The 17,337-nt window shown below is 38.1% G+C and overlaps 1 protein-coding gene across 1 annotated transcript in view; it reads left to right on the forward strand.

The window, feature by feature from the left end:
• Positions 1-17,337, forward strand: part of Pros1 (protein S) — a 66,685-nt gene that overhangs the window by 22,157 nt on the left and 27,191 nt on the right. The window contains exons 2-6 of the mRNA XM_021209697.2: positions 1,396-1,553; positions 4,900-4,924; positions 13,989-14,075; positions 15,531-15,653; positions 15,762-15,893. Coding sequence (XP_021065356.1) covers positions 1,396-1,553; positions 4,900-4,924; positions 13,989-14,075; positions 15,531-15,653; positions 15,762-15,893 — 525 coding nt within the window. The remainder of the gene's footprint in view (positions 1-1,395; positions 1,554-4,899; positions 4,925-13,988; positions 14,076-15,530; positions 15,654-15,761; positions 15,894-17,337) is intronic.

Here is a 17,337-nt window from a genome sequence, read left to right on the forward strand (position 1 = left end):
TTCAATTTATTTTTATATGTTTGTCTGCATAATAGTTACAAATTGGGCTGTTTTGTGTGTGTGTCTATATATAAACTTTATGCTGAGGGAAAAGCATTCTACAATTTTCATTTTAATTTTTATGTTTGAGGTAGTATTTATTTATTTATTTATTTATTTATATTTTGGTTTTTCAAGACAGGGTTTCTCTGTGTAGCCCTGGCTGTCCTGGAACTCACTCTGTAGACCAGGCTAGTCTCAAACTCAGAAATCTGCCGGCTTCTGCCTNCCAAGTGCTGGATTTAAAGGCGTGCACGACCACTGCCCGGCAAGTATTTATTTTTTATTTTTTATTTTTATTTTTACCCAAGAGTATTTTCTTTTCAAAGTTCAATGTTATTCCTCAGTACAGTATTACAGCTTATTTTATTTTTAAATCTATTCCTCCTCATATTTCCATAGTGTTCTTACTCTTTAACTCTTTTTTTCTAAAGATTTATTTATTTTATGTATGTAAGTACACTGTAGCTGTCTCCAGACACCCCAGAAGAGGGCATCAGATCCCATTAGAGATGGTTTTGAGTCACCATGTGGTTGCTGGGAATTTAACACAGGACCTCTGGAAGAGCAGTCAGTGCTCTTAATCGCTGAACCATCTCTCCAGCCCCCACTTTTTTACTCTTACAAAGATATTTATACTATTTTCTCTATGTTGTTTATATTAAGCGATTTGTGTGTGTGTGTGTGTGTGTGTGTGTGTGTGTGTGTGTGTGTGTACAACCTTGTGAACATTCCTTTCTTTTTGGCTTTTTTGACTTGCAAAAACGACCCTAAAACTATGGTTGCAATTTGTTTCCTCCAAACTTAATATTGAAGTTGGTTATATTTTTTGTTGTTATTCACCTGTTTAAAACTATTGTGAAACCAAAGTTACTTTTTGTTTCTCTTTGCCTTCTATAGTGCAGGCTTAGCAAACTTCCTTTCCTCTACATTTTTCCTTTCCCTTTCATCTCTCACATGTCTGATTGGCATTCACATCTGTCTTTCTCTATCTCCACAGAGATTCCAGATGTTTTCCACTAAAATTGATAAAGTTTGTTACTTTTGGTGTCACAGTTAAGGAAAACAGTGACTATCATCTAGTGTATTTGGTCTTGAGCATGACTGGATAATTTTATAGATCATATAAAACAGCTGTAATGACCTGTATAAACTGTCATGAGCTGAACTTGCTGCTTGAGTTGTTAACCAAAGGGCTTATGTATCTACATCTTTTTCTGAGATCCAGTCTACCAATTTTAAATATCGTGCATTTTCATAGGCAGAACATTATTTCAGCTTGTATTGTTTAATAAGATGATCTATCTTAGGGGAAACAATGAGAATTTTTATTTATATAAGTTTGTGTTTCTACAGTCTTGTCCAAAGAACATGCTTCACAAGTCCTGGTGAGGAGGCGCCGTGCAAATACCTTGTTTGAAGAAACTATGAAGGGCAACCTTGAACGAGAGTGCATTGAAGAACTCTGCAATAAGGAGGAAGCCAGGGAGGTCTTTGAAAATAATCCCGAGACGGTAAGAAGTCGTGGAGACTGTAGAGTCCACCCACGTACGTATACAGTTACAGACTGAACATTGCCAGCTTGGGTTCCTCGCCTCCATTTGAAAGCTAATGACTGTAGACCACTTTCTATGGGTTGCTCTGTCACTTCAGGAAGACTGCCAATGACAGGTGCTCTGGCCTAACTAGATTTCCCTTAAGTCTCATTGTCAACAAGTAGGGTTGACTTTGTGATTTGTAATGATTTTATCCTAACCCAAATTTGATAGCATCGAGGCTTCCAGAGAAGAGGTGTGTGAAGTGTAAGTGACCGTGGGTATTTCTATCACCACTGTGTTTCTTGTTTATTTTGTTTTGGATGTTGCTTGTATTTGAGATAGTCTCTTACATGTAGTCCCAGATAACCCGAAACTCACTCTCCTCCTGCCTCTGCTTTAGCCTCCCACACATTGGGATTATCGGTTGGTGTGTACCACTGTGCACAGTGTCACCATTTATCTCTAGGAGGTTTTAGAAATGGGACCATCTAACTGAGACTACTTCTTACAGTGTCATGTGTGCTGAGTATTCTTTATAACCTTTGGAAAGTTTCTCTAGCCTAATAATATGAGCAGTAAACTTCAGTGTATGAAAATTTAAAAGTTATCCACCCCTCCCCCCAAATATAACCATAAAGATTTAAACATCACACAGCAGCATGGGACTTATTTCCCATTCTGTGTTTTAGGAGAGGGTGCTCTGTAGCTAGCAGGCGTAGCATTAATACCCCCCCAACAAATGTTATAAGCTTCACCTTTAGAGTTTAAAGCTCATACCCTGAAGGGTTTCCTCGGATATTTTTTTCTAAGACTAATGACACAATCTGGAGAAAAGAGGGAGAGGACATGTATAGGAGTCCTCCTGTGCCTTCCTGACAGCTCCCAGCATCCTGACACTAGCTGAGTGATAACGAGCAAGAACACTTTGTCCACAGTTAGAAAATCTGTCCCAGACTGTAGCCACTCGTGTTCTCTGTGGCTGTTCTTGTAGCCCTTTTTTTTTAATCTCTCCATGTTCTGATAGGTTTGAAGAAGACATTTTCTGCAAATACCCAACAATTAATTTTCAATCTACTTACAATTGGGACCAAGGTGTGAGAAAAACACCAAGAGCAGAAGCAATGTGGAGGTTAAATGGTTTATTTGGCTTACATATCCTGATTAAGGTTCACTGAGGAAGCTGCAGCAGGGATCCAAACAATGTGGGAGCCTAGAGGCAGGAGCTAATGCCGAGGCACGGAGGAGTGCTGCTGATTGGCCTGCTCCTCATGGCTTGCTTAGCTAGTTTGTTATAGAATCCATGACCACCATCCCAAGGATACCATCACCTAAAGTGGGCTGGGCCCTCCCCCATCAGTCACTAATTAAGAAAATGCCCTACAGGTCTGCTTACAAGTCTATTTTCTCAATTGAGGTTCCCTCTTTGATGTTTCTAACTTGTGTCATAAAATTAGCCAGCACAAACAGAAGTAATACAAAATTTTCTATCCAACACAATATAGTAAGCTTAGTTACTGTATAGCACACACACACACACACACACACACACACACACACACGTGCGACGCGCATGCACACACACACACACACACACACACACACATATATATATATATATATATATATATATATATATATATATATGCAAACATGTTTTACATTTTCATACTAAAAAAGAATGTATATGTACTTTTACAGAGATTGTGGTATATATCAGATAGATACATCCATTTTATTTTGCCTCTCCGCCACATCTACTCAATGGTTTTGATAAAATGCTTTGAGCATTCATGTCGCATGATTATATCATCAGTAAATACTTGGCTGATATTTCTGCATTGTACATACGTTCTGAGGATGGATTTCAGTGAGGAGTTGGAAAGGGAGACACAACAAAGGGAAGAAGAGGGAAGAAGACAAAGAAGACTCATTCATGTTTCATCATCAACACTGGTTTTGTTGACAGACTCCACCCACTCCCTGTCCATATCCCTTAAACCCTTACTCTGTGTTCCAGGTGTTTACCCTTTGCTCACCTCCTCACGGTCTCTAATGTATTCTTGTCATTAGCATATCACAAATTCTTGAACCCTATTCGTTGCTGCTTATGGTTTGCCTTTGCTTCTGCCACAAACAACAGTGTTGTCTGAATGACTCAGTGTTAGACCCTTTCTCATAAGCTAGCAGAAACCTGTTGTGCAGGCTTATGTGTAATAGGAGGAAAAAGTGGGGACTTTGAGATGGAAAAAGCCATGTTCTGCCTTGACTGAGCCAGAACTTTGAATATTGTTGTGTGCAGAAATGTTGGTTCTTCATGAAATATTCTTATGTTATTTATGCTACATGTGAGATACATTCTGAGAAATTTATAACACGGTCCACCTTCATAAAATACATTCCTTTGTGTGTGTGTGTGTGTGTGTGGTTGTTGTTGTTGTTGTTTTGAGACAGGATTTCTCTGTGTAGCCCTGGCTGTCCTGGAACTCTCTCTGTAAACCAGGCTGCCCTCGTACTCAGAAATCTGCCTGCCTCTATAAAATACATTCCTTTGTCCACCTTGTGGTAACTACTTTTGGTACCCACCAGTTTATAAGTAAGGTATTACATGTGCATTAGATGCAAATAAGGTAAGTGTTCAATTTAGTTCCTTTGCAATTATTTCATTGTGATCTTAGTGTAGATAATCATGATATAAAAATATATCAAATGAAGGGCAGATGTGGTGGCGTATACCTTTAATCTCAGCACTCAGGGAGAAGGGGCATGTGGATCTCTGTGAGTCTGCACTGGTCCTGAGCTACGCAGTGAGTTCCAGGATACCCAGGGCTATGTGGAGAGACCCTGTCAACACAAAAAAAGTGTATAAACTGGGTGTTTAATCACCATTTAAAAATTGCTTATAAAAGAAGGCACATATTTATCACCTTAAATACAACCTTTTTAAATCAGAGGCTTTAAAAATTATTTAATTGTTCAGTGGTGTTTTAAACCTAGGTATGTGTATGTATATATATGTATATATATATCAAGCTGGTGTGTTGGGCTTTATTGTGTTATTCTTTCTACTTTTTAAATTTTTTTCATAGTAGAAAGGACTATATGTATCTATCTAATATGCACCACAATCTCTGTAAAACTATGTACACATACCTTATCAAGTATTGGCTATCTTTTCTTGAAATATTTTCATACAGAAAAATTAGAATATGAAAACACATTTAATTTATTCCCATGTTAGTATGAAAAAACTAAAGCATGAATCTTTAGCTCTGTGGTGAAATTTCAGTTTGCTAATATATCTATTTTTTTTTATTTTTTCCAGGATTATTTTTATCCAAAATATTTAGGTAAGTTTTAAGTATCTGAAGCATAAAATCTTGGAAATTGAAGGGTACTTAGATATGTTCAAACGTCATCTTCAGGACATAACCCATCCAATACTAACTTATCATCCTTGAGAAGATGCAAGAGCTATGATGCTCTTGTATTTAAAGTCATGTTGACTGATCTGCAATGCCTCTTTACTATGTTGAACTGTCACTGTTAGTTTTCCATGTCTTTCTGCTAAAATATCTTTAGGCTGATGCCAATTATCTTCAGATACCCAGACATTATGTACAAATATGTTTTCATGGGCTGTCTTTCATAAAATGAAAGATATCTAAGGTCACCTAATCATGTGATATACAGTTATCCCTCACCCATTTGATGTCACAGAGAGACATCATCTCATCACTTCCTACAGTCTCCCATTCATGCTGTTTTGGATTCTGGGCTCTCAATGTGGTGATATTTGGACACTAATATATGTTACATGACTTCAATTAAAGTAACAAAGCTTGTTTTCTTAAAGCAAATGTAGAAATGTTTCATATTAATATTATTTGGGAATGTCATCTCTGCTTTGAAATATTAGGGTTTCTAATTTCCACATCTGTTTCTCATGTAATTCTCTGTGTTTACAACAGCTTTATGCTCTTCTCTCCAACTTTCCTTTCAGAACTCCTCTTACCTATGCTTGGTTTACCCCATTACCTCTAGCCAACTAGAAATAGAAAGGAAGTCATTGGGAAAATATAGGAATGAACTCTGATATTATTGTTAATATAGTCTTGTAAATTATTAAGCCATAAAATTCATTACTCTTGGAATTTGAATACAGTACTATATATGTTTTGTTTATTTCTATATATTACTCTGTATACCCTTGGTGCAATTACAGAGACATTTTGAGAAGAATATTTATACTTTGGATCTTATGAGAAAATTACAAAAAATTAGTATGGATTTGTATTTATCTTATAGGATGGCTAGTAGACTAAAAGTCCAAGACCACTGGGTACAAGATCTCTTTGAACCAGGTCCATGCCTGCTCTCCAGAGTTTTCAGTGTACACAATGGTTAGGATCCTTTATTTATGCCACCTGCTGAGCTTGGGTGACTTGACTGTACTGTATAATGCTTTAGTTCATTCTTTCTTTCACCAACCGTAAGACATCAGTCAATTCTATGGTAGCTCTCTGTTGAGCACAGCAAGATCTTAGCTTTCCAATGTCTATGAGCCCATTTGTCACCTCTGTAGGTGGGTTTTTAGCAAGATTCCAAAGTACTTAATAAAATGTATTTCTTTTTGCCCTCTTCATTTTTCTCCTCTGATGTGCAATTTCTGTTTGCTTCTTTCTCTTCTTTTCTTCCTTCCAAGTTTTACCCAAGCTGGATCCTTCTTAACTTCCATGATCAGATGAGATGGCATGCATTCAGGGTGGTAAGGCTAAGTCCTTTCTTTCCTTCTCTAGCTACGAATACCAGTTTTGAATATCTTTTTTTAATAGCACACACCATGAACAGTAATTGGGAGGTCCTGTTATTTGTGTCCACAAATATGAAATGCAACAAGGTTTTGTAAAACGCTTTTACATTTTAAAGGGTAAAGAATGGATAAAAGCATTCATCCAGGAAAAGAGTTTATTTTTGTATACATTATGAGTAACCACTTTCCAAAACAGAAGCTAAGAATTTACATTGTGGATATAGAACTATGTATTTGGGAGAGGTTCCTGAAATAAGAATTTTCTCCTTTTATCTCTTTAACTTTTTCTGGATCCATCCAACTTTCTCTTCTCTTTCCATGACTATTTGGCAGCATAACAGGGGATTAAAACACAAACAAAACTTATAATCTGAGATGTGCGTTCCAATTTCAGAATAATCCTTAGCTGGCATCATGTTTTCATTTCTGCTTTTGTTGTTGTTTTTAACTATTAGAAAAGTTTATATTTATTATATGCAGAATACCACTAGGCTTCCTAACTTTAGTATTCTTGGACTGTTAAGGAGATAAGCAATAAATTTATTGTCAATTTTTCTTCTAATGGAAGGTGTTATTATTATTTAATCCATTAGGTGGAACAATGCTTTTGATTGAAATTTTATATTTTTTTGTGTCAAAGTGGTGCATTTCACTGTTGAAAGAGAAAAAGAATATTCCTTATTAAAGTTAGATGTTCTGTCATTGGATGTGCAGAGGGTCCATGGTCCTTGTTAGAAAAATTCAATATATACTTCCATTCACAATGAACAAAATAGTGGTTTAATCATTCACAATTTATGCCAGGTTATCCTTATAAGGAGAGAAGGTTATTCAGCACATTAGACCACAGATGTCAATACCTTTTGTACAGTGTCTAGACTTAAAATTTCAAGGCTATATAAAGCACATCATGCATTAACCCTTGCCATCTCTTGCCTTTAGAACATGCTATTTAGAATAGAAATACCCTGGGCTTACTGACATTTATACATAGATGGAAATAATTGATGTCATTAGTTCATTTGAAGAAATGAAAACAGATAATGGTTTCAAACAACTTTTAAAATGATACAAACATATGTTTATATATAGACTTATAAAATCAAGTTTATAATCATCTTATGAACTGTTAGAGATTGAACTTAGTCCTTGTACATGCTAGGTTACACTCTGCCACTGAGTTATAACCCCGGGATATCATTATAACTGAAATTCTCTTTTTTTTAGCATTCTTTTTATTTTCCTTGAAGAAATGGGATAGATAAGCTTAACATCTATATGGGCATTGGAAAATATCACCTGGAAAATGAAATGACTTTGTTCATAGAGAATAAATTCTCTGGAGAATGGTAAAATGTGTCCTAAAGACACACACACACATACACACACACACACACACACACACACACACACACACCCACCAAACAAACAAACAAACAGGCAAACAAAGCGAAACACTTTAGCTTGCAGGTCCTGACAAGCTAGTAAATTAATCCAAACTTCTTACTTCATCTTTTCACATCATCTCGGGAGGAACACTAGGAATCATGGCACTAATGTTAAGAAAAACCTAAACCACGAAGTAGCCTGAAGTCTGGTAAGAGACAGGGCTGCAGTCACTAAGTGCCAAGGTAGTGATGAGGAGACAAACAGTAAGGCTTGAAAAAGGCCCAAGTGCTCAAATGAAAAAACCAAAAAAGCACAAGAGAGTGAGCTCCAAATAGCAAGACATAAAATATGAATAGAAGTAGGTGAAATGGAAAACAGCAAAGAAAACTGATAAAAGCAAAATTTAAACTTCGAAAAGGCTCGTAGTTCACTGCAGTAACAGGAAATTTGAAGCCTACAGTGACTTCAGGTGGGCTTTTCCAAAGATGAAACAGAAGTGTCTCCTGCTCCTCATACTCTCTGATGTGTCATTCCCACTCCCTTATCAAGATGTAGATGTCTTCCCTGCCCACACACCCTTGGGTGGATCCTGGAATTGCTCACATCCTAATAAAGGGTGGCAGCAGTACAATAGCCCTTACAAGGCCTCACGGTTTCTGCTTCCTCCTTGGATGCTAGCTGCTATGGGAAAATGACCACTTTAAGACCAGCATGGTGAAGAAAACTCAGTCACATAAATAGACTCTGACATATAAACATTTTATATACCAGTAGAAATGGGATGTCAGACAGCATGAGCTGTCATGGCTCACCTTAGAATGACTTACCTTGGAATCCAATGCTCTGGCTAACTTCACATGCCACAGACATCTTTTGTTTGGTGAATTAATTGCTTCTCAGATATTGGGCCCCCAAATCAAGTCCAAATAGCTATTAGTTAAACTAGTAATTTTGGGGATGGCTTGCTATTCCGAAAAAGGTAACTAGGTGTCTTAGTCAGGGTTTCTATTCCTGCACAAACATGACCAAGAAGCAAGTTGGGGAGGAAAGGGTTTATTTTGGCTTACACTTCCGAATTGCTGTTCATCATGAAGGAAATCAGGACTGGAATTCAAGCAGGGCAGGAAGTAGGAGCTGATGCAGTAGCCATGGAGGGATGTTCATTACTGACTTGCCTCCCCTGGCTTGCTCAGCCTGCTCCCTTATAGAACCCAAGACTACCAGTCCAGAGATGGCACCACCCACAATGGGACCTCCCCCCTTGATCACTAATTGAGAAAATGTCTTACAGCTAGATCTCATAGAGACATTTCCCCAACTAATGTTCCTTTCTCTTTGATAACTCCAGCCTGTGTCAAGTTGACACAAAACTAGCCATTACACTAGGTATTGAATATCTGAGCAAAGAAGTAATACATGCCATTTCTTTTATGTCAATAAGTTTGGAGAACTGTTAACAACATTAAAGTCTCATCTCTTTTATGTTATGTTATTTCTTAGTCTGCTTTCCATTTAAGCCATTACTTTCATAGATTTGTAGTCAGGAACAAAAGGAATGGGTCAACTATTCCGTGATATTAAGGAATTATGCAAATATTATTGTGTTAGTCTCTATGCAACACTAGAAGACCTGGAAGTTGTCTGTAGTGACCAGAACCAGTGACTCCTAGTGACTTAATTATTCATGCTCATTAACTCAGGCTTTCATCTGATCTGCAGGCTTGAAAGTTTCTTTGCTACAACAAACAAACATATTTTAAGTGACAGTAGAATTCCCTTCTAATCCCATGTCTTTTGTTGTTGTTTTCAGATAAAGTTTCTTATCCACAGAAAGAAGAACTTAGAAACTTATTTTTCATGACTGTTATTTATTGCAAACTGACTTGTAGATTTTTAACCTTTCGGGGAGATGAATGTATTACAACAAAAAGCTAGTTGTGAGAGATGCTAATGCTAATGAGACAGAAAGAAAGTGGGGGACAAAGGAAGACTTAACAAAGAATGGAAACATAACCTGGACAGTTCGTTTCTTTTAGGATGGATAGTGTAGAAAACGTTTCTGATCCACAAACCAGTACAGCAACTGAATGTATTCTCTTAGTATCTTATCAGAAATGGCAAGTTTAGGTTTAGAACAGATGTGGTAATTGGATGCCTGAGATCCCTCAGCATTGATGAGGCTAAGGCAGGAGGATCATGAGTTTAAGGCCAAACTACACTACATAGGATAATAAGTAAAGGGTTGGAGAGATGGCTCAGAAGCTAGGAGCAATAAATTGCCCTTGCAATGGACCTGAGTGCAGTTCAGGTTTTAGGGAATCTGATACCTATACTCCCTCAACAGACACCTATACATTCCCACACAAAGATACACATACATACATACATACATACATACATACATACATACATACACACCATTCAAAAAGTAAAAATAAGTCTTAAAAATAAAAATAAGTAAAATAAATAAAGCTTATCTAAGGCACATTCTGTAACATCTCAGGGAAGAATTCCTTTTCATCCAGAGCCTCAGTATCTAGATGGTTTGAAGATGTGTCCAGTAACAACAGCAACTCCCACAATCACCTCTGTGATCTTGACACAGTTACATCTACACACTCTTGTTCAAAGCGCAATAAACACTATGCTTTACTGCAAGGCATTCTGCATAGTACAAAAACCTGATGTCTCCAGGAAAACAGAAAAGCTCACAACAAATAGAATTTGAACACTGACAGAAACTTAGGAACCAATCTGTAAATTTATTCTACAAAGACTGTACAGCAGAAGTCAAATGAATAGAGACTATTGTGTGATCCTTTAACACAGTAGTTCTCAATCTGTGGGGCTCAACCCCTTTGGAAGTGGAATGACTCTTTCACAGGGGTTGTCTAAGACAATTGGAAAACGTAGATATTTGCCCTATGATTGGTAACAGTAGCAAAATTATGGCTCTGGAGGAGTAATGAAAACAATTTTATGGTTGAGAGTCAGCACAACATTAGGAACTGTATTAAAGGGTCTCAGCATTAGGGAAGTTGAGAACCCGCTGCTTGAACATTTTGGCGTGAAGAACTGGCCGTAAGTCAAAATCAAACTGCTGCTAAGAAACCCTGATGGCCTTCCAATAACAGAAGTTCCATCCTGTGAACTAAAGGAAGGTCAGATGGCTTTACTACAGGACGATGTGCTTCATATCAGAAATATCTATTCAGGGCTGAAAGGTTAACTTATGTTACTGTGAGGGAGACAGGAAGCTAGAATTGGGTGTTCCAGGTGACGTCACGTTAAGAAAGTAAAACCTCTCAGAAAAAGACCTGTCTCAGGTGTAGGAAATAAACTCAAGCAGACCACAAACTGCAGGATTGAAGCTATAAACCACATAGCTGCCGCTAGACGTACGGAGAGACAGGAGGAAGATGCAAAGGTGGCAGTCTCTGTGATGCCTGAGGGACCTGATAAAAGAATGTTTGGTGCTAGAGTTCTCAGAGTTGGACGTTCTGTTACATCCTGCTCTGTTCTTCCAGAGTGTGGTCTGAAAGTCTTTGTCAAAGACTCAAAGGGCTTGTTCCCCAGGATGAAGCATATGCCTGGTGCACATGCATCCAGTGAGGAGCCCATTGTTGGAGAGTTCACCCTCCTTAGGAGTGAGTGTACTGCTATTCCGATAAAGTGATATAGTGTCAAACTGCCCTCTGAGTTCATCTCTTTGAATTCATCTCTCTCTACCTGTAGTTTCCAGCAGCTCTCAGACCTAAGCAGAGAAGTTTCTGTGTGCAGTGGATGGTGATGAATGCGGAAACACGACTGCTCAGAGTACAGGGAATAAGTGGAAGGCTCAGCCAGCCAGTAGTGGGAGGTTTTTAAATCACATCCCTTCTCTGAGGATCCAGGCCCACACACAAAGAGGAGTGGGAAGATTGTTAAAGTCAGAGTCAGGGTAGTACTGGAGCAAAAGAGTATGCCATGGACACGACAGAACTGATGGCACTGTGTAATTCACAGCAGCTGTGGATATCTGCACAAGATCAAGTCAGTTGACATTCTCAAAATTCTAGTGTCCAGTGAGAAGGGGGCCATTAGCTCCCACCTGTAGCTGGGGAACTATGGACAGATGATGGTATCAGAGAGAGAGACAGAGACAGAGACAGAGACAGACAGATTAGCTTTACACTAAGACATATATGGGCAGAATAAATTGAAGTTAGAAAATTTTCATATCTGATACCTCAGCAGAATGGCTGCGTGCAGAAGACCTGAAGACATACAATATCAATAGACATACTAACATAGATACAATATCAGTAGATATACTAACATAGAAGAGGGCAATCTCTTAGGCCCCCACCCATAGACAAAGAACTAAAGGCAACTGACAGATGTGGAGAAGGGGAGAGATAGTCCTCTACAGTGATGAAATCCATGGTTGATTACCCAATGCCAAATGGTCAGCCCTGAAATCATGTACATCTAAGCCACATTACATAGGCTGAGCAGGTTATATTTGTATATTTAGGCCATAATGTGGAGAGGGAGTCAATGGGAAGGGGTGAGGTACATAGAAGGGACTGGAGGAAGGAGGGTGAAAAAAGAGAAATGATGTAATTATATTTTCATTTAAGATTTAAAAAAAATAATTAATAAAGAGGATATGATGTTGCTGAGACAGAAAGATGAGGTGGATCTGGGTTTGGGGTGAGTGAGAGGAGAATATATTCAAGACACATCATGAAATTCTCAAAGATTCATAAACACACACACACACATATAGTTAAATAAAACTCAGAACAACTGTATATTAGTAAGGTTGTGGCTTAGAGCTGCCTCAAAGAGCTTTTAAAGCCAAACTATGAAAAGGTGTTGATTCTCAGAGAATCAGAAGGTGAACGTGTCAAACCAAATTTATAAATTAAAAATAAAAGGTGAAAATGCTAAGTGGGCTTATTCTTAGTTTTCACTGAAAGAAGAGCCAGCATAGTAGATCCCAAGATTTAACCAAATCACAATAATAAACCATGATACAAATGAGATAAATTTTGAGGTGGGTTGTTTACATAGCAGCAGAATGAATTTGCCTATCCTAGTTTTAGCAGATTATATTAATACAATACTAACGAGAAATGCGTTTCAGATTTTATTGAAGGAACATTCTGGAACTAAATTACTCAATTGAACTAGAGTATTTTCATAAGTACCTCTACAAATATCTACCAGTACCAAGGCCATCATACAAGAAGAGAGAGAATAAAAAAAAACAAACTGAACTTTAAAAGTCAAGCTTCAAATTTCCTTCTTTTGATTCAGTCTAAACAGCAGTAATCCATTCTCTCAAGAGAAAAGGATGGATGACAAACATGCCAGGTTCATGTCCTGTGTAGCCACATAGCACCATTTTCACCTGTGTGGTCACAGGCCACTGGTTTTACCTGTATGGTTCTTCAATGGAGACCAACAGAATTTTTTTCTTTCAGGGCATCCCCGAGTCAGTTGAATAGCTAGGTAGGAAAAAGAGCGTGTATGCTACACTGATGACCTGAGTGTAGTGCCCAGAAGCCAGAGAGATATGTTGGGTCATGTCTGCAATCCCAGCACTCCTAGAGGGAGATGGGAGGCAGAGATGGGACTGGCAGAAGCTCAGGAGTTGGCGCAGCAGCAGAAATAAAAAGATCTCTTGCCTCAAAAACAAGGAGGATAGAACTGACTCCTAAAAAGTTGTGCTCTGCTCTCCAGATGTCTTATTACAAGAGCATGCATGCGTGAGCACACACGCACACACACGCTAAATATATATCTTTAAACAACATATTTATTCCTCATACTACCAATGCTGTTCACATCTGTCAATCCATTTATATATAGCATTTACAACTCAATATTCATCAAGGCATGTTTTAGATAAAATACTGTTACTCAAGGGAAGATGAAAACATGGACTCGAACCATAAAATGACTGTCTTCTCCGTCTTGTTAAAATCGCATCAGCTTACAGCTGCTGTGCTACCGGGCTGGTGCTCATGGCATCTTCAGTTTAACTGAGTAGTTCTCTTGAACTTTGACAGAACAAAAGCAGAGGTGGCAACTTTTAGGGCAGTCCGTTAGTACCAACTCTTGTGAAGCAACAGGAATGGCAATGTCCCAGCTTTCGGATTGTTTTCTACCATTAGTTCAGATCAAGCCTGCTGTGATGAGATTGCATCTCTTCTGACTTACAGGTTGTCTGGGGGCATTCCGTGCCGGCTCATTCCATGCTGCGAGGCAGTCAGTTAAGGCTTACCCTGACCTCAGAAGCTGTGTCAATGGTAAGTTGCTGTTTGTAAACATCGTAGAAGTCTTGTGAGTAAAAACCCCTGTGCTGATATAAACCAATGTTTGAAAACCAGTAAGTGAGTTCCTGAAGTGGGCTATGCCAAGCAGTAATGCAATTTTGAACTTCACATAGAAGCGTAATTTTCCATTGTAAATGCATCTGCTACACTTAAAATGAAAATTTCCCCAAACATTTCAGCTGAGCGGTGGTCAGTGATAGGAGGTTTCAAGTTACTGGCTGTCAGAAATTTTATTTCTAGCATCTTTATTTTGGCTAGAATTGTATAGTCACATAGTATGACCACATGTTATAGTTAACTGATAGTCAGAGGAGAGCTATGCAATTCTTTAAACTTTCGGGCACTGATGATATAAATATGAAAATGTGTGTATGATAACATCCTTTACTCTCTGAAGTTTGTTCAGGGCCTTCAGTGACCACCATTTGATAGTTGGGCTCATTTTCTTTCCTTTTTCTGCAACTCATTCTCCAGTGTTTGAAAAACCACTATTTTATGTATTTTAATAAGAATTCTACTTATTTAAAGCAAGAAGTTCTCTTTTATTTCATCTTGCTTCGAGTTGGAATTGTCAAATTCTATTGTCGCACGGAGAATAGTTTGCTTGGTCTGTCTTTCTCATAGAATTGTCTTAAGGCTTAAATCAAGTGAAATATTTTTTTTCTGGCCTGTTGGTTCACACCTTTTTTTTTTTTCATTTTTTTTATTATTATTATTTTCTTTATTTACATTTCAAATGCTATCCCGAAAGTTTCCTATACCCCGCCCCAAGGTTCACACCTTTAATCCCAGCACTTGGGAGGCAGAGGCAGGCAGATCTCTGTGAGTTTGAGACCAGCCTACTCTACATGGTAAGTTTCAGGATAGTCAGATTCTTGTCTCACTTTTTTATTTCTTCCGTATTTAAATTCCTTCCTTCCTTCCTTCCTTCCTTCCTTCCTTCCTTCCTTCCTTCCTTCCTTCCTTCCTTCCTTCCTCGTCCCCTCCCTCTCTCTCCTTTCTTTCTTTCTTTCTTTCTTTCTTTCTTTCTTTCTTTCTTTCTTTCTTTCTTTCTTTCTTTCTTTCTTAGATAGTGTCTTATGTAGCCCAGTCTGGCCTTGAACTGGCTGTACAACCAAAGATGACCTTCAATTCATGATTTCCCTCTTCACTTCCTGAGTGCTGGGATCACAGGCATGAGCCCACCCCATCAAGAATATGCAGTGGTTTGTATCAAACCTAGTAATTAGCACATGCTAGACAATAGCTCTACCAGCTGAGCTACACATCCAGGCTACACTGCATTTTTAATGAACAAGCACTGTTTGAAAGAATGCAGAAGAATCCATCATAGACCTGTTGGTTATAAACATGCAATTGAACGTTTCCAAGTCTGCTATTTGCTTTCCTTCCCGAGGTAAAAATTAAAAAGAGATCTGTTTCCTTTAGCCATCTCAGACCAATGTGACCCTATGCCATGCAATGAAGATGGGTATCTGAGCTGCAAAGATGGCCTAGCTGCTTTTACTTGCTTCTGTAAGCCAGGCTGGCAAGGAGACAGGTGTCAGTTTGGTATGTATAAAAAAGAAAACACATGCCCCTTGGCTTTCCTGGGATGGTTGCATGACAAATCATCTGTATGTGATATTTAATTAAAAATAATGTATTTTTTCATTGCAGATGTAAATGAATGTAAAGATCCCTCGAATGTGAATGGAGGCTGCAGCCAGGTTTGTGACAACACTCCTGGGAGTTACCACTGCTCCTGTAAAAGTGGCTTTGCTATGCTGGCAAATAAGAAAGACTGCAAAGGTAAGAGCCCAGAAATGGAATACAAATGTATTCACTGTGTGAGGCCGGTAGAGGAATATCCCTGGGAAAGTTCTGCGGAAACTGGTCAGAAAGTACTTACAGGAAATGTGCCTCTATGGCCAGGAGGAACCTTGTGATGCTGTGCGATTCTTAGTTTATGATACCAATGTCCAGAGTATTTCATATTCTTCTTGTGTGTGCATACGCCCGAGAACATATTGCAAGAATTCATTTAGTTATATTTAAAGGTAATTTTAAGCACTTCATAAGAAGAGAGTCTCTGGTGCTACCGACTTTGCAAAGCCATTGTTCTGTGTCTAGAATCAGCTACTATCCTCCTGTGGTTCCACAAGAGGAACAGCAGCTACACAAAGAAATCTGCAGCTCTTAATAACATCACTATTATATCTTATCTTTGTTTTTCAGAAATATCCTTCTGATTTACAAAATAAATCCATTATTTTGCACCGCATTTCCAGTCATAGTTATGAGAAAGATGGAGAATCTGTTTTTCATTCTCTTTACACCTAACTCTTCCACCTTGCTTTTTAACTCTTTTTTTTTCTTTGGATTTAAGTAATCTTGTCAGGTTAGCTTTTTGTATGTGGCTAGTATATTGTTTTTGGCTTTCTCTATGAATCTTCATTGCCCAAAGTTTTCCTTTTTTCTCCTTGCACATCCTGCGTCATTGGACTGCTTGGATTACTATAAGACACCTACAAGTATTTATCCCAGGTGACTGACTGTATAGCTCAAGCCAGAATTCTGATCCAGCTGTGAAATCTTTCTATGAAGCAGAAACTCTTAAAAAAGATTTCTTTCTTCCTCCTTTTGTTTAGTTAAAAATTCAGTAGATTAAGTACGAAGTTTCACTGTGTAAGCCTTTATTTTCGTCTTAGAAAATCCCCCCTCTGGGCCCTTGGTCTTGCAAAGATTATGTGTCCCAGTACAGGGGAATGCCAGGGCCAGGAAGCGGGAGTGGGTGGGTTGGGGAGCAGGGCATGGGGAGGGTATAGGACTTTCAGGATAGCATTTGAAATGTAAATGAAGAAAATATCTAATAAAAAATTGTTTTGAAAAAAAAAAGAAAATCCCCCCTCTGAATTCATATTTAAGGCACTTTCTATTGACTTGGTAGTATCCAGTACTGTATAGTTCATGACAGGGTAATTTAAAGTGCTGTGGAATGAAGCTGAAATGAAATGCATTTACTAACAGTCTCTTCCAAGCCATTATCCAATTCAGGACTGTACAACTCTCTTGTCTGTCTATTTAAAGATTTTAGTTTGGCTGTTAGAATAGGGGCATCATTAGAAAAGCAGTTATAAAAAGTCATTATAACTCAGGATACTATGTACATTATACAGATAGTATCCATTCCTACTTGAATATCCTTTAATATTTCTACTTTAATAATATCCTTATTCCAATGTTATGAATTTTT

Source organism: Mus pahari, chromosome 12 (assembly GCF_900095145.1).
Source record: "Mus pahari chromosome 12, PAHARI_EIJ_v1.1, whole genome shotgun sequence".
NCBI lineage: Eukaryota > Metazoa > Chordata > Mammalia > Rodentia > Muridae > Mus > Mus pahari.